The sequence below is a fragment of the Ovis canadensis genome, chromosome 1, assembly GCF_042477335.2.
Source record: "Ovis canadensis isolate MfBH-ARS-UI-01 breed Bighorn chromosome 1, ARS-UI_OviCan_v2, whole genome shotgun sequence".
Lineage (NCBI taxonomy): Eukaryota > Metazoa > Chordata > Mammalia > Artiodactyla > Bovidae > Ovis > Ovis canadensis.
In genome coordinates, this window is record NC_091245.1 from 258,583,909 (window position 1) to 258,607,720 (window position 23,812).

General features: G+C 50.7%; 1 protein-coding gene across 1 annotated transcript in view; it reads left to right on the forward strand.

Moving 5' to 3' along the window:
* The first annotated feature begins 3,131 nt into the window (after positions 1–3,131).
* RAB6B (RAB6B, member RAS oncogene family) overlaps positions 3,132–23,812 on the forward strand; it is a 58,910-nt gene continuing 38,229 nt past the window's right edge. The window contains exon 1 of the mRNA XM_069565430.1: positions 3,132–3,553. Coding sequence (XP_069421531.1) covers positions 3,484–3,553 — 70 coding nt within the window. The 5' untranslated portion in view covers positions 3,132–3,483. The remainder of the gene's footprint in view (positions 3,554–23,812) is intronic.

Below are 23,812 nucleotides of genomic sequence, written 5' to 3' on the forward strand. Positions count from 1 at the left end.
TGGCAAAATTTCACTCTTTCTATGGCTGAGTATTATTCCATTGTATATATACACAACATCTTTTTTATCCATTCATCTGTTGATGGACACTTAGGTTGCTTACGTACCTTGGCAATTGTAATAAATGCTGCTATGAACATTGGGGTACACGTGTCTTTCCGGATTAGCTTGTCTTTTTTTCTCAGGTATATACCCAGGAGTGGAACTGCTGTATCATACAGCAGTTCTACTTTTAGTTTTTTGATGAACCTCCATGCTGTTTTCCACAGTAGCTGCACGACTTTACACGCACAGCAAAAGTGTACAAGGGCTCCCTTTTCTCCACATCTTTGTCAAGATTTGTTATCTGTGGGTTGGTTTTTTTTTTTTTTTTGATGATGATAGCCATTCTGACAGGTGTAAGCAATATATCATTATGGTTTTGATTTGCATTTTCCTGATGCTTAGTGGTTGAGCATCTTTTCATAAGCCTGTTGGCCATCTGCACTTCCTCTTTGGAAAAATGTTTATTCAGTTCTTCTGCTCACTTTAAAATCAGGTTGTTTGGTGGTGGTGTTGTTTTTTGATATTGAGTTGTATGAGCTGTTTAAATATGTTGAATATTAACCCCTTATCAGTCATATCATTTGCAAATGTCTTCTTCCATACAGTAGGTTGCTCTTTCATTTTGTCAATGGTTTCCTTTGCTGTGTGAAAGTTTTTAAATTTAACTATGTCCTGTTTGTTTGTGTTTGCTTTTGCTTTAGGAAATGGATTGAAAAAAATATTGCTATGATTCATGTCAAAGAGTGTTCTGCCTATGTTTTTCTCAAGGAGTTTTATAGTATCCAGTCTAACATTTAGGTCTTTAACCCACTTTGAGTCTATTTTTGTATATGGTATTAGAAAATGTTCTAACTTCATTCTTTTACACATAGCTGGCTAGTATTCCCAGTGCCACTTATTGAAGAGAACAAGACAATGTGCACTCTTAGCACTTTTGTCCAGCATAGTTTTGGACGACCTAACCACAACAATCAGGGGGAAAAGAAATAAAAGGAATCCAAATTGGAAAGAAAGAAAGAAGTAAAACTGTCACTGTTTTCAAACGGCATGGTACCATTCATAGAAAATCCTAAAGATGCCACCAGAAAACCACTAGAGCACATCAATGAATTTGGTTAAGTTGCAGGATACAATATTAATATATGGGAAACTGTTACATTTCTATACACGAACCATGAACTATTAGAAAGAGAAATAAGGGAAACAATCCCATTTACCGTCACATCAAAAGTAATAACGTACCTACAAATTAGCTTACCTAAGAAGTTTAAAGACCTGTACTCAGAAAACTAAAAGATACTGAGTAAAGAAATTGGAGATGACATATAGATGGAAAGATTTACCATGTTCTCAGATTAGAAGAAGTAATGTTGTTCAAATGACCATACTATCCAAGGCAATCTACAGGTTCAATGCAATCCCTATGAAAATACCAAAGGCATTTTTTTACAGAGCTAGAACAAATAATTTCAAAATTTGTATGAAAACACAAAAGACCCTGAATAGTCAAAACAATCTTGAGAAAGAACTGGAGGAATCATGCTCCCTGAGTTCAGACTATATTACAAAGCTACAGTAATCAAAACAGCATGCCACTGGCACAAAATCAGATGCATAGACCAATGGAATAGAATATAGAACCCCAAATAAACCCACACACTTACAGTCAACTTCTCTATGACAAAGTGGGGGGAAATATACAATGGAGAAAACACAGTCTCTTCAATAAGTGGAACAGTTGTACTGACTTGGGTTCTAGATATTCATCCAAACATTCAACAATTATTTCCTAAGCTCAAAGTTAAGTCTTTGGGATTCAGCAGTGGAGACTCAACTGCTGATCTGGAGTTCATCCTATAGTTTTTAATAAGCAATGAGAGAAAGATTCTAAGTAATAAACCAGGGAGTCAGACAGGAAGACATTCCAAGCCAGCTATGTAAGTCAAAAAGAGAGCAACAAATGCCCCCTAGAAAACTCCAGAGATGAAGGTTGCTTCTCACCTTTCTCTCTGAATGAAACACACACACACACACACACACACACACACACAAACTTGTTCCCTAACATCTAGGGTATAATCCCAAATGAACATTCATTGAACGGCCCTAAAAGAACAGACCACCTGCCTGCAGCACAGCAGAAGCAGCTTGGTGAAACCTCAGTTACCCAGAATGCTAGGACCTGGTTGGGAGAGCATCTAATGCCTGGCACCTGCTCCTTGTTCTCACCCACTCACAAATTATCTGTGTGCCTTAACAGGTCAGGTGAATGTAAAGGCAAATGGGAGGTCTCCCTCCTGTCCTCTGGGAGCTCATTGTCCAGATACGTCTAATTGCCAGGGCAAGGAGTGGTGGTGTCAGCCCAGAGATCCCAAGGTCCAGGGATCCAGGGATCCATCCTGGAGATGGAGGAGCTGACATTCAGGGCCTCTTCCTCTTCTCTCCCACGGGGCATTAGGTTTAGGATAAAGTGGTGCTTAGGAGCGGTTGAAGCAGGGTGCTCCTTTTATCGGAGCTCCTCTCCAGTTGGGCATGTCTGTGGGTGGGTGGGGGGGACACCTATGACTCTACAGAGGGGCCCAAGAGGAGGGATCTGGAGAGAAGAGAGGAGGGAGGGCCAGACACACGTACAAGATGCCAGTAGAGCCGGTCTGCGCCCACACGGTCCACCACACCCTGGCTCACCGACCCTCCCCCCCCCACCCCCGCCCCCCGCCCCGACTTCTTTCATTTTCACCCTCTCGGATGGCTGGGCTGTGTGTATCAGTGTCGCAGGGGTAGAAAGAAGGGGTAACATCTAGGTTTAATTAACAAATATCCCTTGACAATTTCACGTCATTTTCTGCATTCAAAAGGGAGATGGAGTGGGGAAGACAGACGCAGTGGGGTAATGAGAGAGGGTCCGATTCGGTAGCCTCTTCAAGGAACGGCTGAGCGACCCTCTCTCGCCCGAGTGCGGGCTCCGGGTGGGTGGACTGACGCCCCTCAGCCCCGCAGCGCCACGGGCCCCGCATGACATCAGAGGCTAGGGAGCGCGCAGAGCGCAGGCGCGGGCGGAGAAGCAAGGCGGGAGGGGGGCCGACTGGTGCGGCTCGGGAGAGCGCTCCTCCGCCCCGCGCGCCTGAGCCCCGCTCCGCCCGATCCTCGCAGTCTGCGCCGCGCCTCGGGCGTCCAGAGCGCGCCGCATCAAGCGCCGCCTGCGGCCGCCCAGCCCCATCCTTCCTCCTCCTCCTCCTTATCTTTCTCCTCCTCCTCCGCCACCGGACACGCAGCCGCAGGCCGGGGCCGGGACGCAGCTGGGGAGTCAGGGACTCGCGCAGCCAGCCCTTCCCCCTCCGGCTCCCGCACCGCCGGCCGCCTCCCCTCGCCCTCCTCCTCTCCCCTCCCTGCTCCTTCGCTTCTCCTCCTCCTCCTCTCCCAGCCCCAGCTGCCAGCACCATGTCCGCAGGGGGAGATTTTGGAAACCCACTGAGAAAATTCAAGTTGGTCTTCCTGGGGGAGCAGAGCGGTAAGTACCCCGCTTATTCCCCGGGTTTGGAGTCGAGCCCACCCCCGCCTCCAAATCATCCACCCCACTGGGACCCCGACCTCGGCTCGAAAAGGCCCCTCGGTGCCCGGGTAGAGAAGAGGTTTGGGGATGGGGAGGTCGTGGCCGGCTCGGAGGGGCCGGCAGGGGAGGCTCCAGGCGTAAGGGACGACGAGGCGCTGGGGCCAGAGGTGGGGGTGAGGGTGGGATCTGGGGTGGGGGCTCGGGGTGCGGCGCGCCGGGGACACCGGAGGGCGGCGGCTCGCTCGGCGGCGCCGGCCGCGGGCGTGAAGGCTCCGGGCTCGCTGGCTCGCTCGCACTGCGGCACCGGCTGCGGGCGACCGCGCAGGTGGCGGGGCGCCGATGAGGGTCGCAGGGAGGGCGATTGCACCTCTTTAGAGAACGAGACGGCACTGGCTTCTGGCCGCTCCCCAAACCGCGGCACCGGAGGGGCTCCCTGGGGCCCCTGACGGGAACCGTAATTGCAGACACGTCCAGGCCCTGGGGCAGACGGCCGCGGCGAGAAGACCGACATCTGTCTCTTCTGAAAAGAGCAGGTGCAGATCGTCGGGGAACAGGGCGCCCACCTCCCCTGACTTACGTCCGACTGGGCACCGAATGTTCTAGACCCGTTGCCCTTCGCTGCTGTGTATTAGCCGCTTTCGGGCTCAGGGGTCTGAGCGATGACAGCAGGGGTTCCCCAGTGCCGGGCAGATTTGGGGGATGGAACCGGGGCGCCTTGCACCGAGAGCCGCGAAGCCCGGCGCTGGGCAGAGAAAGGACCAGGCGACACGCCCTGCCTGGCTTCCCAGCACCCCTCCCAAGAGCGTTCTCGGCGGATTCTTCCAACCCCCACCTCCCAGCTCACCGCCCTTCTTGGGGGAGGGGAGGCCACCGTGGCAGCGGGCCAGGGGCCAGGGAGACGAGGAGACAAACGGCTTTCCTGCTGTCTGGTAGCTCCCCCGGGGAAAGCGTCTCTGAAAGCCAGGTTAGTCCTGAGGAGGGAAGACCAGCCTGAAGAGCATGGAGCCTCTGACACTTGTAGGAAGGAGTGGTTCTCGGAGCATCCCTGCAGAGGCCTCTCACCTGAGGCTGCGGGGAGACAGGCTGGGCCCTGAGCTGCTCTGGGAGAAGGCTGTCTCTGGAGGCAGGACCACCAGCTCTAGCTCTACAAACCAGTCCGATTCACCTGGTCTAGTACCTGTCTGTACAAGGGGCCGCAACACACACAACCTTGGGAGGACCTGGTGAGCTCCAGGTGCTGCTGTGATGTGTGTGTACATATTGCTTGTGGAGGTCACATGACAGTCGCCTGCCTGCCGCTGCTCATTAGCTGGGATGCAGGGATGGCTCAGAGAAGGGTGTCAGAAGGTGGCCAAGCTCTGACATGGGTTTTAGGGCCAAGCTGGGCATTTTTGAGCAAGATGAACTCAACCAGCCAGCCCTGTGTCCTGGACTCTTGAGTTTCTGATCTTAGTAGATTCCAGTTTCACAAAACTAACTTTTTCTTGTGCCTAAAGGGATTTGGGAGTAGAGGGATTGGTCTTCACATTACAGGGCTAATCCAACCGGTGCTAGAGCCCTGGGAGTTGAATTCTTAGCTGTGTTCCCTTGAGGAGATTTCGAAGCCTCTCTGAGCTTTAGTTTCTGTCTCTGTAAGATGGTTGCCTGAGGGTTGTTTTCTTGCCCCTTCATGTTTCCTCAGTGTCTCTCAAAGGGCTGGACCCTGAGAGGTTGTCAGTAAACACAGTTTTATTCCAAGTCTGAATATGCTTCAGTGAAGGACCAAGGGTTTGATGAGGAGAATGCATCTGGTGTATTTGAGTGAAAACTCTGGGCTCCCTCAGAACCTCTGATGGGCTGAGGCCCCTGATGAGCTCTGCAAACCACCTTTGCACCTAAAATCACAGAAACAAGAGCTGAAGCCCTCAGAGCGTGAGCCCCCATGTTTATAAGGGAAGCCCAGCATGTTTATAAGGGAAGTTCGAACCCCAGGATAGGGTGTGGACCCAGAGGTCTATTGTAAGTTGCTAACACTTCTGAGACTGAAACTCGTGTCTCCTGTTCCCGGTCACTAACATGCCATTGGGAAGTGACGTGACCTTGAATTGGGAAAGCCAAGAATTGGGAATCTTTAATCTAGGAGGTGGTGGTTACCAAGCTCTGGCCAGGATTATGGCTGGGTTGGGTGACCTGGTGGGAATGCCAGGCTAGTCGTTTGGGATCATGGTTTCTGAGCCCTTTGAACATGGTCATTAGGAGAAAAGGCACTGCCATTAGCCACATTGATTCTTTCTGGCAGGGAGCTCTAAGGCCCTGAAGACTCCTCCCGCTTTATTAGGTCATTAGTGGGTTATTTACCTTCAATTTTACAGAGCTTTGGGGTCCCCGAGTTATGCAGGGGACATGTGCATCCCTGAGCCTGACGAAACAGAAAAATTACCACCACAACCGTGACTTCCATCTTGCCTGCAAGCGCTTTTACACATGTTGGTCCTTTGTGCCCACATCCTCCACAGCCTGTGTAGTGGAGGGAGCCGCTGAATTCTGGCCATCACCTCCACCCTGGGTCTCCCTCCCTGTGTGATGTTGGAGGTCCCTCCCCTTCTGTACATAGGGAACTCAGGTCTGCTGAGCACAGCGGAGACTACTAGAACAGCAGTGGGCTGGTCTGTATAAGTTGAGCCTCCTGGAGACGGGCCAGGGGAAGGAAGTGGAGGGCTATGGCCTTCTCTTGTTTCCTGTACCTGGCATAATGGTGGCATCTCTCTAGGCCAGTGGGCAAGGACAGCTGGGTCCCAGAAAGGAGTGCTCACCCTGGAGCCCAGTGATGAGGAGGGTGCCCTGAACCAGATAATACCAGGGGCATGGGGCCTTCAGAGATATACCGGGGGCCAGGTTATGTTGGGACACTTCAAGGAGCCAGTCTAGAGAGAATACCTCTAGTCTATGAGAGAGCACCCGCTCCAGGCACAGAATGATTGCTTGCCCTGGATTGTGGAATACAGGGCTGGCCAGTGTCAGCTTGGCAGGGGAAGGGATTGTGCAGAGAGTGTTGTAGACCCAGGATAAAGGGTTTCCTTGCAGTGGGGAGGCTGAACAATCCTCTTGGGGCTCAGATGGCTCTCTGAGCCTGCTGGCCTTGCTGTCATGCCAGTGGCAGTGGTTGGGGAGAGGGCGTGATGCACACCAGTCCTGACTTGGGCACCTGGTGGCATCCAGAGAAGGGAGGCATGAGCAGATATCTGAGGACGGAGCTCGCCTCAGGCACACAGCCCTGCTTCTGAGTTCTGCTGGCGTTCTATGGGGGCTCTGGCTTCATGCAGGGCTTCTCCAAGTGTGTGTGGCCTGGAGGAGAAAGTGCGCAGTATCTGCTGCACGCTGGCCACTGCTAATCTCCCTTCCCCGAGACTCCTCCAGCCAGAGCAGGAAGACAGCTGGACCCAAGTTTGGTCTGCTTCCCCAGGCTGAGGCCAGCAGGCCAGCTGCCCCCTCTGACTAGGTGCCCCCCATGCCCCCTGGCAGAGGCGCTGTTGGAGGTGCCATCCACACACTGGACACAGAGTGAGTGGTGTCTCTGGACTCGTGCCGCACAGTGACCCTGCAGGCAGCATTGTTGTTTAGTCATTTGCTCAACCATCCCTCTCTCCCTCCCCCACCCACGTCTCCCTTCCTTCTCCCTGCATCCATTTATTCACTCAGCCAGATCTCTGAGTGGATCCCTGCCTCATGGAGCTTATAGTCCACTGGGGAGTGCAGATGTCTGCGGGTATTAATTCCAGTAAAGGTCTTCGAGAGCCGTGACAAGGGAGGAACAGCTGCTGTGGAAGCACGTAGCAGGGTGTCCTACCCACCTTCAGGGGACAGGTGACCACGGTGCTTTCTAAAGGCTGCAGAGGAGAAGAGGAGGAGATGCTTCCACAGGCAGTGTGCTAGGCTGAGCGCAGGGAGTAGGTCTCACAAGGGGCCCATCCTCTCTAGGAAGCTTTGTTCATTCTTCTCCCCACTTTGTAGAAGTGTGTGGGGTGGGGAGCAGGAGGCTGAAGGTGACCCTCAGGCTTGCTACTGCTGAGAAGGAAGGAGCTGTCCATCCACTTTCATCCCAGTCCTCACTGCTGGCTCCCTCCCTGCCCATGGCCGGGCCCACTCTGGACCCCTGCCTTCCCACCATGCACACTGCCGCAGCCACCCCGGAAGCCCGCCACTGGCCTGGTGACTCTGCCTAACCCCAGAAGTTTGCTCCTCCCAGACCCGCCGGCCCTGCTGTGCCCAGTCTAGCTGGGCACTTGCCATGGCAGAGCTTTGCTTTTTTTGAACATTTTTAAAAACAATCATATGCTGCCCCGGGGCCTCTGTTGTGTTGATTATTTAGGATTTTAAAATGTTTACTAACTTTTTTTAGGTACAAAAACCCTACCTGAATTTTAAGCCCCTTAAGAGAAAATTTTAGCACCTAAGATCTAGTCACCTTTCCCACCTGTCCAACTGCAGGAGGTTTGTACTTAGTAAATATCTCATTTGAAAATGATGAGAGATCTTTGCTGTGTGGGATTTGCTGGTGGCCCATCAGTACATTGAAAGTGAAAGGAGTCAAGGCGGCTTTGAAATAAGGTTCTTCCTCCTAACACCTGCCACTTTGTCAAGCCGGAGGATTTTTATCCACAGCACTTGAATCTTTCATAGAAGATTGGCTCATTTATCCTTGGTTGTGCTCAACTCACCCTTCATCTTATGGAACCTGAATTTCTTAGGGCACCCCCATCGCTACCACCATCTCTGAAGAACTGTGAGAGAGCACCAAGGCCCCCAGAGATGGGGCAGAAGGGACACATCCAGCTTTCTGTGAGATCCAGTTTGAGTCACCAGGAGACTCCGTGCCTAAGCTTCTTGGTCCTGCTTTTTCCCTTATCAAGTTTTTTCCCTGCCTTAGTGGCTGGGTAAGAGAGGGAACCTTGGACGTTGGATACAGACCCAGAACCTTTGCTTTATTTGTTTAAACAACTGGGTATATGAGGTCAGACACACACAGACACCAAGACTAGAGTTAACCTGTACTCAGCATAAGAAACAGCTCCCTGTGTAGCTCAGTGGGTAAAGAATCTGGTAAAGAATCCAGCCATGCTGGAGCCCTGGGTTCGATTCCTGGGTCAGGAAGATTCCCTAGAGAAGGAAATGGCAACCCACTCCAATATTCTTGCCTAGACAATCCCATGGACAGAGGAGCCTGGCAGGCTACAGTCTGTAGGGTTGCAAGAGTCAGATACAACTTAGTGTGTGCTTTCTTTTTCTTTCTGGCATAAGAAAAAAGTGATATCCTCAGTGCTGATGATAAATGCTCAAGAACCAGCCAGAAGAGAAACAAGAAACTGTGAGAACTGGTTTTGGTGGTGCAGGTGTAACGATAATTACATGGTCTGATTATCATTATCATTTGTAGCCTGCAAATTATAATGAATACCATTAAAATATAACAGCCTCATTGTCCTTTTGTTACTTATTACATCCCTAAAATTAGCCCATGAATAGTTATCCTTATACCTGTTATCTTGACATTGCAAGTTCGCCCAGGGCAGGCCTGAGGGTGGTACCATCTGTGTCCCATCCAGGCTGCAGAGTGTCCCTGTCTTGCCCACCGTGTCTTCCACTGTTGTGGAATGAATGAGCCATTGAATGTGTAGGGCTGTCTGGTCTCAGCGTAAATAATTTAGAGAAACAGATGGGCAGCCGCGTTGCAGAAGGTGAGGAAAGGTTAGGTCGAACTGCAGAATTCATAAACGTCGGGAGTGGACTGCTATGCTGGGCATTTCTTCAACTGTCCGTGTGTGTGTCATTATTTTCTATTTCTCACTACAGAGAAGATGGTGGAGGTTGCCAGGGAGAAGTACCCCCTGCACCCTGAGATGGCCAGCTTTTGTTAGATCCCGAAAGACAGGCTGCCAGGAAATCAGGCCGTAGGCAGGGCTAGGCACTTAAGCCCTGAGGGGACTGTGAGGCTGAGAAAGCCAGTTTCTGCTTCCTGGAACAGGGCAGGGAAGAATGAAGGTTCCTAATGCCCGAGGACTCCTAAGAGAGCTTCTAATACCGAACTTGACATTTCCAATTCCCTTTATTATTTCGGTAACTTTGGCCCTGAACTAAGTGAGATCATTTTGAAAAGTAAATTTTCACTACCATGATCCATTATTATTTTAGTAAAATGATTTATTTTTAATTGAAAGGTATATTTATTTCGGTCTCTTGGTAACAAGGCTGGTGGGAGCCCAGGTGGCTCAACCACACGTCCTGGACCGGGTAGCAGTCGTTCCTAGGGGGTGACGTAATCAGAGGACAGACCAGGGTGCAGGAGAAAGCAGATTACTCCTCACTCCTGAGGGGAGGATGGAGCCTTTAAAGTAAAGGTTACGCCTATAAAATGCTTGAAAAGCATGCCAGCTGGGAGCCCCAGCAGGAGCTGGGTGCAGTGGGCAGGTGAGGAAGGGGACTTCCCTTGGGTGCATTCTGTGCTGCAGACCTCAGCTTTCCTCCAGGGCCTGGGCACTGGGGTGGGGCTTCTTACTTTCATGGGTTTCCCTGGAGCAAGAGGTTTCCAGTATTGGGGGGCGTCACAGACTGACTCAGTTTCCCCTGTGGCTGGAGAGGAGGTGAGGGCAGGTCACAGAGACTGATTTGGCCAGGAGCTGGGACTTTCTCCCAAGGGTGGTGGGGAACTGGCAGAGGATCTTCAGCGGGGTGGGGGTGGGGTGGAGGGGGTGGCGGGGGGTGGCCTGGTCACCTTGCTGGGGAAGGATCCATTATTCTAGGGGCTTGGAGAAGAAGGGAAGGTGGTGTCCAGACCCAGCCAGCCCTTCCTGACAAAATGGAGTTGACCCTTCCGGATTCCTGTGCCCTCCCGCAGTTAACCCAAGTGGCATTTGGGAAAAACCCAGTGTGCTCAAGGCTCCCCACAGGGAGCCGTAGACATGGGATTCATCCTGTTTTGCAAAGGCTCTGAGAGAGCTGGTCACGCCCAGCGACTCCCTGCTTATGTGGCAGGTTGGAAATCCAAACCCAGGTCACCATGAGAAGCAGTGAACTGTCGGGCCTTGTGCCTCAAAGAGAGGCCCAGGCTTGAGGAGGGTGGGGATACTGAAGAACACTGAGGTTGTGTACAAACGGGGTCCACAGTAAATGCCTCCTGGGGAATCACGCGCCAGGCTTTTTGCTGAGGCAGAGCTGCGGTGCGGGGGTGGGGAGTGGCCTTTAATCCCCCCAGACTGGTAGCAATGCTGAGGCCCCGAGCGGGGAGGAGGGCTCTAGGAAGGAAGCGGGGTCTCCTCAAGGGAGTCTGATGGAGCTGGGATTGGATAGCAGGCCCTCTGTTCTCATACAGTGTGAGCTGCTTATCTGGGATTGTTTAAAGGAAGCTGATAGGGATGGTGTCACTAAAGTCCTCTAAGTCCGCCTTACTGCCCTGGAGGAAGAATATTCCCCAAGTTCTAGCTGAGAACTAATTACACAGGAGGGAAGAACCAGTCACTCTGAGAAGCTGGTTCCCACCAGCTCTGCGGGTAACTCTTCCTCTGGCTTCCTCCTCCCTCATAGGCCTGGAGATACCAGGACCCTGGAGACCCTGATTCTGTCCGGTGCCTGCCATCAGCTGGCCATGTGGTTGGATTAGCCCCAGCCCATCTCTGGCTTTTGCAATATCCCCCTGGAGACTAGAAGACCTGGTGATCACTGGGGCCAATGGAACTCTACTGCTGCTAAGTCGCTTCAGTCGTGTCCGACTCTGTGCAGCCCCATAGATGGCAGCCCACCAGGCTCCCCCGTCCCTGGGATTCTCCAGGCAAGAAACTGGAGTGGGTTGCCATTTCCTTCTCCAGTGCATGAAAGTGAAAAGAGAAAGTGAAGTCGCTCAGTCATCTCTGACTCTTCGCGACCCCATGGACTGCAGCCCACCAGGCTTCTCTGCCCATGGGATTTTCCAGGCAAGAGTACTGGAGTGGGGTGCCATCGCCTTCTCCAGGCCGCTCTAGCAAGGAACTGGTTCTTTATTCAGCACCAGCTTAGAGTAGGATGCCAAGCCAGTAACACTCCCAGTCTGGACACAGCACAGGATAGAGGGGCTGCAAGGATGAAGACATGGGATCAGGGCCTCTGCCAACTGTCTCCCATGCAGCTGCCCTGGGCTCCAGTGCAGGGTCCACTCCGGTCTGCCACCTCTTCTCTTGGCCGGCACTCTAGGCCCACCCACCAGGGCCCAGCCCTCCCTGCTGTGCCCTCAGGCTGCTGTGGTTCATCCCTGCTGCTGATGTGTTTGGCTCAGGTTGCCAGGCAACAGGGATGGAGCTGTCTTGCCCTTCCTGCCGGGAGGCATTTATTCCATACAGAGGACCCATGATGAGGACAGCTCCCAGGTACGCCTACTCCAGGACACTTCCTTCTACAGGCAGGTGGGCAAGTGGTAAGCAGGGATGGCTTGGAAAGGCCCAGAGCCAAAAGGGGGTATGCAGTGTCCACCACAGACCAGTCAGGCTTATTGACCCAGTCCTGGCTCCTACTCCAGCCCCATCACCAGCGCTGTCCTTTCAAGCTGGGGGCTTCCACCCCAGCCTGGCCCTTTCTGTCTGGGTGTTCGGATGGAACAGGACCCCCTGTGCTCATTTTCCTCCCCAAGACAGTAGGGTCTTCATGACTTTCATGATGTACTGACTGCATCAGTACATGACAATGCTGAATGCTCCAGAGGAGGTCATTTTGTTAATGAATAGTAATGGTGATCCCCCCTTGCAGATGTGTGAGCGGGAGAGAAGTAAGGATTCAAGGCTTGGAGAGTCACTGATAGACTCTCTCTCTCACGCATCCCTGATCTGACAGGTAGAGCTGCCCACCCCATTTTATAGAGGTGGGGAAGCGAGGCCCTGAGAGGCGGAGGCACTTACACAGCGTGCGGGGCCAACAAGCTGCTACCACCAAGCTTGGAAGGACCCCAAGGGCCCTGAAAACCCCAAGGTAGTGTTTTCCCTGCTTTCCAGCCTAGCAGGAAGCCAAGCAAACTCACCCTGAACCTCCTGGCCCCACAGTTGTTCACAGGCTAAGTACCTCAACTTTATTGCTACTGTCTTTCCCGAAGGACATGGCCTGGGGACTGCAGGCCAGAGGTTCTGCTCTGTGAGTGGAATAGTGCTTGACCCAAGGTAAGTGGGTCGTAAGCCTCAGCCAATGTTGATGGGAATATTAAGTACACAAGCAAGCCTGTGGGTGTGGTCTGCAGGGGACTCAGGGAAGGCTTCCTGGAAGAGGTGGTATACAGTGAGCAGGAATTCACTGGCAGGTGAGAGGAGGCATCATGAGCCTCTTGGCTCATCATGAGAGGGCCCGGCTCTGCCAAGGCCAAGGCCTGTGATGGGCATGGGTCTTCCAGGGAATTGGGTGTGCTTCACGTGGCTGGGCTCTGGTGTGGTTGGGGGAACATGGTGGGAGGAGTTCTACCTGGGGAAGCAGGGTCAGGCCACATGCCAGGGTCTGAGCCTTTCCCGCAGGTAGCCAGAACACACTGAGGGGCTTCAACCAAGGAAGGGTGTGTCTATAGGTTAAAAGACAAAGATTTGATCTGGTTGCAAGCAGGTGTCCTGAACCAGGCCACTGGGAACATTCAGAGGATGGAATTTGGAGAAGGGCTTGTGACAAGTGTCAGCTTGAGCTTTCTTCCAGGCCTCAAGTTCAGGCCTCAAGTTCAGCTCTGCTGGGGATGTATATTTTCTTCATTGTTTCTCTGTTGAGTGAGGACTTGGTAATAATGAAGGGATGGGGAGGAGGGGGTTTTGTCCTTCTCTGCAAGAGCACACTGTCCTCAGATGTACCCAAACTGGCTGCCTTAAGCTCCTCAATCCTTCGTCCCCTACATCCCCTGGGTACCCCTGGACTGCTGGCTGCCCTTCCAGGCTCTTCCCATCCTGCTCAGGGCAGGATTCACCACCTGGTGAGAAGCTGCTGCTGGGTGTGTGCATGCCCCAGCCCTCTTGTAGCCTCCTGTTACTGCCTCCCTTGCTGGGCTTCCCATCCAGCAGACACCTGACTCCCTCTTTTGCTTTCTTCCATGGATTCCCCTTGTTCTTCTCTGTGGCTTCCAGCTCCCCAGCAAGCTCAGGGATCCCTGAGGACTGGAGGGAGGCCTGTGTGGAGAAGAGCCTCCCTCCCCACCTGGGCAACAGAAACCAGGTCTTGAGTGGGCTGCACAAAAAGCAAAGGTGGGAGCCAGGGAGCCAGCGTGGAGGAAAAGTCCTGCCATCCTGAACCCAGCCCCCACCCACGGGCCAGGTCATGGTCTCATAGTCTGTTCTCAAGGCCTGAAATGCCACCCTCCAAAGCCCTGGTAACCTCGGCTCCCTGCTCCTCCTGTCTTCTGGCCCTGGAGGTTATTGAGCCCCACTTGGGTATTCCTTTGTCAATGTAGCTGTGTCGGGAGAATATCCTAATTGGAAGTCATCAGTGGTCACTACCAGAGAAGGCAATGGCACCCCACTCCAGTACTCTTTTTCCTGGAAAATCCCATGGACAGAGGAGCCTGGTAGGCTTCAGTTCATCGAGTTGCTAAGAGTTGGACACGACTGAGCGACTTCACTTTCACTTTTCACTTTCATGCATTGGAGAATGCAACGGCAACTCACTCCAGTACTTTTGCCTGGAAAATCCCACAGGCAGAGGAGCCTGGGAGGCTGCAGTTCATGAGGTCGCTAAGAGTCGGACATGACTGAGAGACTTCACTTTGACTTTTCAGTTTCATGTATTGGAGAAGGTAATGGCAACCCACTCCAGTGTTCTTGCCTGGAAAATCCCAGGGACGGGGGAGCCTGGTGGGCTGCCATCTATGGGGTCGCACAGAGTCAGACACGACTGAAGCGACTTAGCAGCAGCAGCAGCAGTGGTCACTGCACGTTTCAGTGGGCAGGGCCACATTCACCATCTGTGAGGTCAGAGTGGATGGGGAGACCTGTGCCCTCAACTGGTGCTCACCAGCGGTGTCACCCCTGCCCAGGTTGCTGGCCCAGAAAAAAACAACCTGGAAGTTGGCAGCAAGCAGCTCAGCCTAGCTTTGACTTGTGCAAAACCCTGCTCCGCAGCCCCTTTGCCCTCCTCCCCAGGGTGGAGGTGGGACCAGGAGACACACCCCTGGCTTGGGACTGCAGAACTGCAAGTGTGACCTCCACACAGGGGACAGGTCCCTCTGGGGGAGGGGGCAACGGAGAGAGAGGTAGAGAAAATGTTCTGTGCTGACCACGTTGGTGAGTGGGGAACAAACATCACACAGATGGAGAGAATCAAGCGAATTATTCAGAACACATGTTTCTTGTGTGTTTCCTCATCCAGTGAGGGGTGGAGGCAGGGGAGGAAAATGGGAGCATCAGGGGTGCCAGAAAGAGAAGGCCATGGAGGCTCTGAGGGGAGGCCCCCCACCAGACACAGATGCCGGAGCGCCACCGTCACGGGGCTTCCGGCCGCCTCACGCTGCAGCCTTGGGGAAGCTCGGCTGGTGTAGGCTCTAGGCAGTGGTGCTGTCCACCCTGATGTCCTGACCAAAGAGAACTAAAGGGTCCCGTGGAGACACTGATTCCTGTTGGGCACAGGAATGATGGGACCAATTTTGTATTCAGGTGGAGGATGAGGTAGGAGGTCGGGATCCGCTGCTGTGAGGAGGCTGATGACCTCTCTCCCTCCCAGAGCAGGGGTGGAGAGAAGGGCTCTCACCTTGTCCCGGGGGACGAGGGAAGCATTCGTCAGCTCACTGCACCAGTGCTGCGACTCCAGGCTTCCTTGAACATACCGGTGCCTCCACAAGTCTCTTCCCCACTAGGACACTGCGGTTCCCAGACTGGGCGGCTGCAAGTGGGGTCAGGCATTGGATTTAGGAGATTGTTTGGTTCTGTTCTTTGTGTTAAGAGCGTTTCTGAGAAGGGTTTCTTTTTGGGGAAATAGAAAAGCCACTCTCAGATCAGCTGCTTATTTTGGGATATTAACAGATCCTACTTGCAGCACCAGCATCCGGAAACTCTCCCCTGATTCTAATCCATCACTCCCCCACATCCAGCCGGAGCACTGCAGGCTGCTGCCCACGTCAGAGTGTGACATGCAGGGCTGGGAAGGTGCCCAGCTAGCCCACCCACCCTGTTGTCTCCCACCTGCGTCAGAAGAGGGCAGAGCTCCAGAGGCTGGGCCAGAACAGCTTGGCTCCTTCCTCTATTGTGCAGCTAAAGGGCCATCTAAACCAGAGGTCTAGCCCAGACGGCAGTGTCTGCTTGTATGTCCGCCTCAGCCGGAGGGCTGGCAGTGCTGTGGGAAATGTATGGTGATGTAGTCACAGCCTCTAACAGAGAGACCTGTGAGATTCTGTTGCAGGTGCCCAGCCACTGACACCGCTGCCAGAGAGGAGGCGGAGGCTAAGTCAAGAGGAGAGGGGGCGTCTTCAGGAACGTGAGATGGTTTGGCAGATAAGGATCTAAGGCGACCCTACATGAGTCACCCTTGTGTAGTCCCTTGAATCAGAAGGAACCCAACACTTGCTTCTAGCCAATATAGGATGGCAGGGATGACAGCTATCACTCCCATGATTGTAGCTCTGAAAGACTCCTCTGCTGGCCTTGAAAGAGTGAGCTTCCATGTGGGGAGAGGGTAGTGAGGGGTCCTACGGCAAGGAACTGTGTGTGTTTCCTCTAGAGGAAAAGCAGACCCTGGCCGGAGCTCCCCCCAAAATGGAGACTCAGTCCTCCAGCCACGAGGAACTGAATTCTGTCAACCACCACAGATGGGAGTCTTGAAGAGCACCCACGCTCCAGAAAGAAATGTAGCCCAGTCAATACTGTGATTGTAACCTTGTGAGACTCCAACCAGAGGATCCAGGAAAGCTGTGCCCAGACTCCTGCCCCAGGAGAGTGTGATATAATAAATATATATTGTTTTGATCCACTTTGTGGGTTTTTTAGATAACTAGTACAGATGGGGTGAAAATGTTTCCAGGGAGGGCACACCTTAGAGATGCTCTCCTTTTGCAGACTAGGAGTTGGAGCTTCCAGGAGGGGCTGTGACCTGCCCCTGGCTAAGCAGCTGGCTGGAGCCCCCCAAAGCAGGCACTGGGGTAGCCCAAGATTTGGACCCTTGTTCTTGCTCTGCTACTGCTCTTCCTTCGTGCAACGTTGACCAAACCCTCCTGCTCCCTGGGTCTCTGATTTTTCCTGTTATGTGAAGGACCGGATTGGGTGATCTCTAGGTGCCTTCTTGCTGTGATTTGGGGTTCTCAGGCCACTCTGATCTGTCATCCTTCTGGAAGCCAGGCTTCAGGGCCTTCCTGCAGTTTAATCTCTGCTGCTCCTCCCTTCTTGTGTTTCTCCCTTCCTGACCTGGGCACACTTCGGTCAGCCTGATGGGCTCAGACAAACCTCTGAGGTGGAGCCCTGGGCTGCGCACCAGGAGAGATACTATCTCACTGTGACCCTTGTGCTGTGCGACCCTGGGCAAGTGGCCCCTCTTCTCTGACCGCACATCTCCTCAGCTCGGTGAGAGGCTCGGTCAAGTATAATTCCAAGGGTCTCAATGGCTCCCACTCTCTGTGGTGCTGCTTTGGAGCTTGTGGGATGGAGACAGGTGAGGCAGGCTACATTTTTTCTGGTACCCAGGCATCCAAGTCCAGGAGGAGACCTGGATAGCCACCCAGTTCCTTGTTTCCCAAGCCTGGCCCTGCAAGCACCCCAGTACCTGGCCAATAGTCATTTCTGGTCCACAGGGCTAGAGACAGAATCTTCCTTGCCTGCTGAGTGTTGCTGTGCTCATTGTCAGGCCTCGGGACACAGAGATATAGAATGCATCTTCCACCCTAGAAACATTGGTCCTTGTCTCTAAATTTCACCTGCAGGTCCATCCCTACTCCCTGTGTGAAGCGGGAGCAGGTGCCCTTGAGCCCATCCTGAAGGCAGGAGGGATCTTCTTTCTGTTGATGGAGTGGGAAGGTCTCCATGTCCACTCTTCCCTCACCAGCCCCCTGAACGTGCAGTGGCCTGGGATTTTGCCTGTTTCTTCTGTGGCAAAGCAGCAAGGTGCTCAGCGTGAGCAGACTGTGTGAGGGTGTGCAGGGACAGGGAGGGGTGTTGGGCCCACACAAGCGCTGGGAGCAGCCCCTGTGCAAGGGGAAGCCTTGGAGTCAGCACTCCTGATCAGCCAGCCCAGGGTTCCTCAGAAGCATGCCCTGTCTCCAGCAGCCTGTGATCTTGAGGCCACCTTCTACCTGCCCAAGGGAGCTTAGTCTCATGACCGGGCCTCCATGCATGGAGGCTGCGGGTCCATTGTCACAAGGCCCCTCTGACTGGACCTCAGCTGATAACCTGGGAAACAAAAGCCATGGCTCTCTGCACTCTGTCTAGCCACTCTGTCACTACCCCGCTCTCCTCTCCCTAGAATGAAGCTTTTAGCAGCAATGCCACCAACAATTTGCCTGAGGAAGAAAAGTGTAAATGTGAGTATGTACATATATTACTTTGCAAACCTCCGTGCTCTGGATGGGCCAAGTGTTCTTCTCAGTTAAATAAACTACCAAATTGCATTAACATCAGCCTTGTCAGAAGATCAGCTGGTGGTGGGAATTCAGTGTGTGCTTCTTCCTGCTCTCAAATGTGCATATCCTCACTGTGGATGAATTCTCCATAGCACCGATGCAGCTCTCAGACATGTGACATGATGGGCAGTGTAGGGTTTGTGTGGAGTTGGGCTGAGCCTCAAGCTGATTGGAATGGAGCACATTTTGCCCACCCAGGGTCTGGCTGTCCAGGGAAGCCAGGCCAGGGGGTTAACTGTGTGTGCTGTGGGCAGGGCTCCTATTCTAGCTGGGGATGAAGGGTAGCTGACTCTCAAAGCTCACTGGTGCTGGTGCTTTGGGGACATGGAGGGGAGATTCAGCACCTTTTGAAGCTGATGAGAGTGTTTGAGATGGTTCTCTGAGGCAGAGAGGGTCCCGACAGTGGGTGGGCTGATCACTGTGTGCTCAGATCTCAAATAGTTTTTGAGAAATCCTGATGATTTCCTAGTTTCACAGCTAAGACATCAGGAGGACTAGAGAGCTTCCTCACACACCAGGGCTTCTGGTGCCTGCTGGGTTGAGTGTGTGTGTGTGTGTGTGTGTGTGTGTGTGTGTGTGTGTGTGTGTGTGTGTGTGTGTGTGTGTGTGTGTGTGTGTGTGTGTGTGTGTGTGTATTACATCTTGGTGAGCATGTGCCTGTGTGGTTCTGCCGGGTTCTGCCCACCAAGCTGGCCTGTCAAGGCTTGCTCCCCCTCTGGTCTGTGGTTAGAAGGGCTCACAGCAATTCCCACCCAGCTAGCTCCTGGTTCTCTGTGAAGACTGTTGATGCCAAGTACAGTTATATTCTAGTTCCTTAGGAAATTTTCATGTTGACCAGAATGTTTAACAGAACAAGCCATTTCCTGAATGTGTTCAGAATCTGAGAGACATGGATATAGGGTTATGCACTATATGTATATGTATGCATAATTTAAAAAAATCATCTTATTTATTTTTTCCTTCAACTGTTTATTAAAATTTATTTTAAATAAAATTTTATTTAAAATTATGCCAAAAATTAGTTTAGGCTTATAGAGAGTTGTAGGAATATTCTGAAGACTTTCCATATGCCTTTTACTCAGAATGATAACTTTATACGCCTCCCACGGTATTCATGGCACTTCTGTGAGGTAGGCATTTCTTCCCCCATTGGACAGATTAGGACTCTGAGCCTCAGAGAGTCCTGAGTCTTGACTAACTCAAGACCACACAGTGGCAGAAAGTGAAAGTGAAGTCGCTCAGTCGTGTCCGACTCTTTGCGACCCCATGGACTGTAGCCTACCAGGCTTCTCCGTCCATGGGATTCTCCAGGCAAGAATACTGGAGTGGGTCACCATTTCCTTCTCCAGGGGATCTTCCCGACCCAGGGATCGAACCTGGGTCTCCCACATCGGAGGCAGACGCTTTAACCTCTGAAAATCTGGGACTGTTGGTGAGTGTACTGACCTTGTGTGGTGTGTGAATGTGTCGCTGTCCCGCTGCTCCTGTTCCCGGAACTTCCTTTCTTGTGTTGTAGGTCTGCTAGCTAGAAATAGTCTGGGTACCTGACTTTTTTATTTCACTTCTGTTTTTGAAAGATTTTTGCTGGGTATAGAATTCTGTGATGACAGTATTTTTCTTTCAGTCCTTCAAATGCATCGCTTCATTTTCTTCTTGTTTGCATGGCTTCTGACAAGGTAACAAAGATTTTTCTTCTGTATTCTCTTAGGTCTGTGATCCAATAACTTTCTTATTTCTTATTTCTGTTTAAACAGTCAGGTGTCTCTTAAAGATATTTAAAGGATATGAAAGAAATTTTACATATTTAGCCATGTAGTGACCATTTCCTGTGTTCACTATTCCCTTATGTGGATCCACATTGCTATTTGGTGTCATTTCACTTTTTCCTGGAAGACCACCTGTAACATTCCTTGTTATGAGAGTCTTCTGGTGATTAATTCTATCAGCTTTTGAATATTTGAAAAAGTTTTTTATTTCATTCTTGTTTTTGAAAGATGTTAGCTTGTATATATCTTAAAGTTACAGAATTCTAGATTAATACATTTTTCTTTCAGCACTTTACAGGTATTGCTCCATTGTCTTCTTGCTTGCATTGTTTCTGAGGAAAAGTTGCTGTCTTCCTTATATTTATTTCTCTGTATATAATGTGTTATTTTTCCCTGGCTCTTATGATTTTTCTCTGTATCACTGATTTGGTACAGTTTGATTATGATGTAACTTTGTTTGGTTTCTTTTGTTTCCTTTGCTTGGGGGTTGTTGAACTTTTTGGATCTATGGGTTTATATTTTCTCTCAAATTCAGAGTATTTTCAGTAAAACTTTCTTCAAATCTTTCAAGGACTCCAGTTACATGTATGTTAGTCTACTTGATGTCATCCCATAGCTCACTGATACTCCAATAATTTATTTCTTTTCTTTTTACTCTGCATTTTATTTTAGATATTAATATGTCTTCAAGTTCATTAATCTTCTGTAGTTAATCTGGGATTAATCTGATGGGGAAACAGTGGAAACAGTGGCTGACTTTATTTTGGGGGGCTCCAAAATCACTGCAGATGGTGACTGCAACCATGAAATTAAAAGATGCTTACTCCTTGGAAGAAAAGTTATGACCAACCTAGATAGCATATTGAAAAGCAGAGACATTACTTTGCCAACAAAGGTCTGTCTAGTCAAGGCTATGGTTTTTCCAGTGGTCATGTATGGCTGTGAGAATTGGACTGTGAAGAAAGCTGAGCGCCAAAGAATTGATGCTTCTGAACTGTGGTGTTGGAGAAGACTCCTGAGAGTCCCTTGAACTGCAAGGAGATCCAACCAGTCCATTCTAAAGGAGATCAGCCCTGGGTGTTCTTTGGAAGGAATGATACTAAAGCTGAAACTCCAGTACTTTGGCCACCTCATGCGAAGAGTTGACTCATTGGAAAAGACTCTGATGCTGGGAGGGATTGGGGGCAGGAGGAAAAGGGGACGACAGGGGATGATATAGCTGGATGGCATCACCGACTTGATGGACGTGGGTTTGGGTGAACTCCAGGAGTTGGTGATGGACAGGGAGGCCTGGCATGCTGCGATTAATGGGGTCGCAAAGAATTGGACATGGCTGAGCAATGAACTGAACTGAATCCAATCTAACATATTTTTCATCTCCCACATTATAGTTTTTACTCTAGGAAGATGAGTTGTGTCTTTTTAAATATCTCTGTTTAACTTTTTAAAAGAATACTTATTTGGCTCTGTTGGGTCTTAGTTGCAGCATGTGGGGTGTTCATTGCATCACGGGATCTTTCACTGAGGTGCACAGGCTCTCTAGTTGTGGCATGTAGGCCTAGTAGTTGTGGCATATGAGCTTAATTGCCCTGTGGCACATGAGATCTTAGTTCCCCTACCAAGGATCGAACCTGTGTGTCCTGATTGCAAGGTGGATCTTAACCACTGGACCACAAGGGAAATCTCTCTGTTTAACTTTTTGAACATATGAAATGCAGTCATAATAATTGTTTTCTTAAATAATTGTTTACTAATTCTAACATTTGTGTCAGTTTCAATTGATTTTTTCCCCTCCTTGTTAAGTAAGGATCTATTGCTTCTTTTCATGCCTAGTAATTTTTTATTGGATGCTAGACATTGTGAATCTTGTCATGTTGTGTATTGTACAGTTTTTGTATTTCTATAGATATTCTTAGGATTTGTTAACTGGGACTGGAGTGGTGCTCAGTCTGGGGCTAATTACCTCCCACTGTTGAGGCACACAGCCCTTCAGAGTTCTTGCCCCAATGTCTCATGAATGAGGACTCTTTTCACTCTGGCTGATAGGAGCAAGCACTATCCCAGGTCTGTGTGGATGCCAGGCAGTGTTTCCTTTTTAATCCATTTGGGTGGATCTTTCCCAAGTCTTGAGCAGTGTTTTTGGTACATCTTTAATGAGCAATCCTTAGCTGAAGACTAAGGGAGTCACTTTGCAGACATACCTCCTTCTTCTCTTGTGAACTTCAGCTGCCTTGTTTTCTCTGGACTCTTAGCTCTGTCTCCCCACTCTCTGTCCCATGGCCTGGAATTTTCTCAAAGCAACAATCTGAAGCAATTAGGGGGCTCACCTCATTTGTTTCATATCCCTCAGGGTTTATTGACCTTTATTGCCTGATGTCCTGTGTTGTCTTATTATGTTTTGTCTGTATTTTGGTTGTTTCCAGTGAAACCTGATCCTTATTACACGATGTTGGCTGGAAGGGAACATCCTTTGGTCTTTGGCTTTTCATTTAATCATTTATTTGTAGGGGACACTGGTCTAGGCCTTTGAGTGAGAACACTGGCTTGGGCAGTGGTGTTGCCTGGTCTGGTTAGCATCCTTGATTTTCATTTGCAGTGTTTTACAATTAATTATGTAAACATGTAAATTAGCTGCATGATTTCTGTACTCCAGACTCTTTGCAAGAACTTTCTGCTATTCAGCTCTTATTGAAAACCCATTATTAAGAGCTAGTTTGGTTGTATCTTATGAATACTGTGAATTGTACAGTTCGTCATGTTCACATTTTTTTGCTTGACTTTTTTGACTGTCAGGAGTCTTGGGCAATATCTTAGTCTGACTTTAATGATCGAGTAATATATTTTAAGATGTATGTCTGTGAACAAACTTTTTTTGCTCCAGCCTTCTCTTTTTGGCTTATTTGCCTTTTGTCTTATGTCGCTCTCAAAGTTCTCAGTTGCAAATAAGAAAAACCTGTTCTCACTCTCCAGGTGATTCAGGCAGACAGTCAGTGTATCAGAGCAATGACTAGGGAGCTCAGAGTCTCTGGGAGGCTCAGAGGACCAGGCTCGGAGCCTGAGTCGTACCAGGACTGGTCCAGGGGGAGAGACAGCCCCTGTGCTGAGAACTGGCAAGGACTGATGCTGAAACCCACGTCATGGCTGCTCCTGCATGCAGAATCCAGGGACATCCCGCACCTCACTAGATTAATTTCTGGTGAGTTTCACGTGATTATCTAGTGGGAGAAGCCTAAGTCAGATGCCTCCAACAGAGCTGCAAGAGAGGCTGCTGCGCTGGGGAGGATGGTGTTAGACCTCCCCAGTGTAGTACGGGCATTCAAAGGTATTGGGCAGCTACTCACTATTGTTATTGATAGGTAGCTATTATATCCTGATATTATTTTAAACAGTGATAGCTTCAAAATTCACCAATAATCCTTTTGTGGGGAGAAACAGGAGAGGGTTAATGCAGATGAGCGCAAGCACTCCTGTGCACAGCTCCCAGCCCAGTGCACCCTCTCTGGGCCCCTCAATCCTCTGTTCTTCCACCAGCGCAGACAATGGAGCACAGACCCTTCTTGTGCTCTCAGGGCTCCAGGTTGATGCAGGTGGAAGTGGGCATGAAATGTTTGAAAGTTAGTAAGAACCAAGGGTCAGAGGGACTCCGCTCCTAGCAGGAAATGAGACCCTCCCTTGGTCCTTTTATCCAGCTGGATTTCAGGCTTGGTAAGCATTGTCACTCGCCTCAAAGTGGAAGCAGCTCTTAAAGACCGCCTAGCCTGACCTCATTGGAATAATGACCTCTTAGCTCCGTTAGTGGCAAAGCTGAGATATACATTGGTGAGGGGGACAGAGTGAATGACACCCTACTGCCCCTGACCCAGGACAGACTTTCCTGGTGTCCTAGGCTCAGAC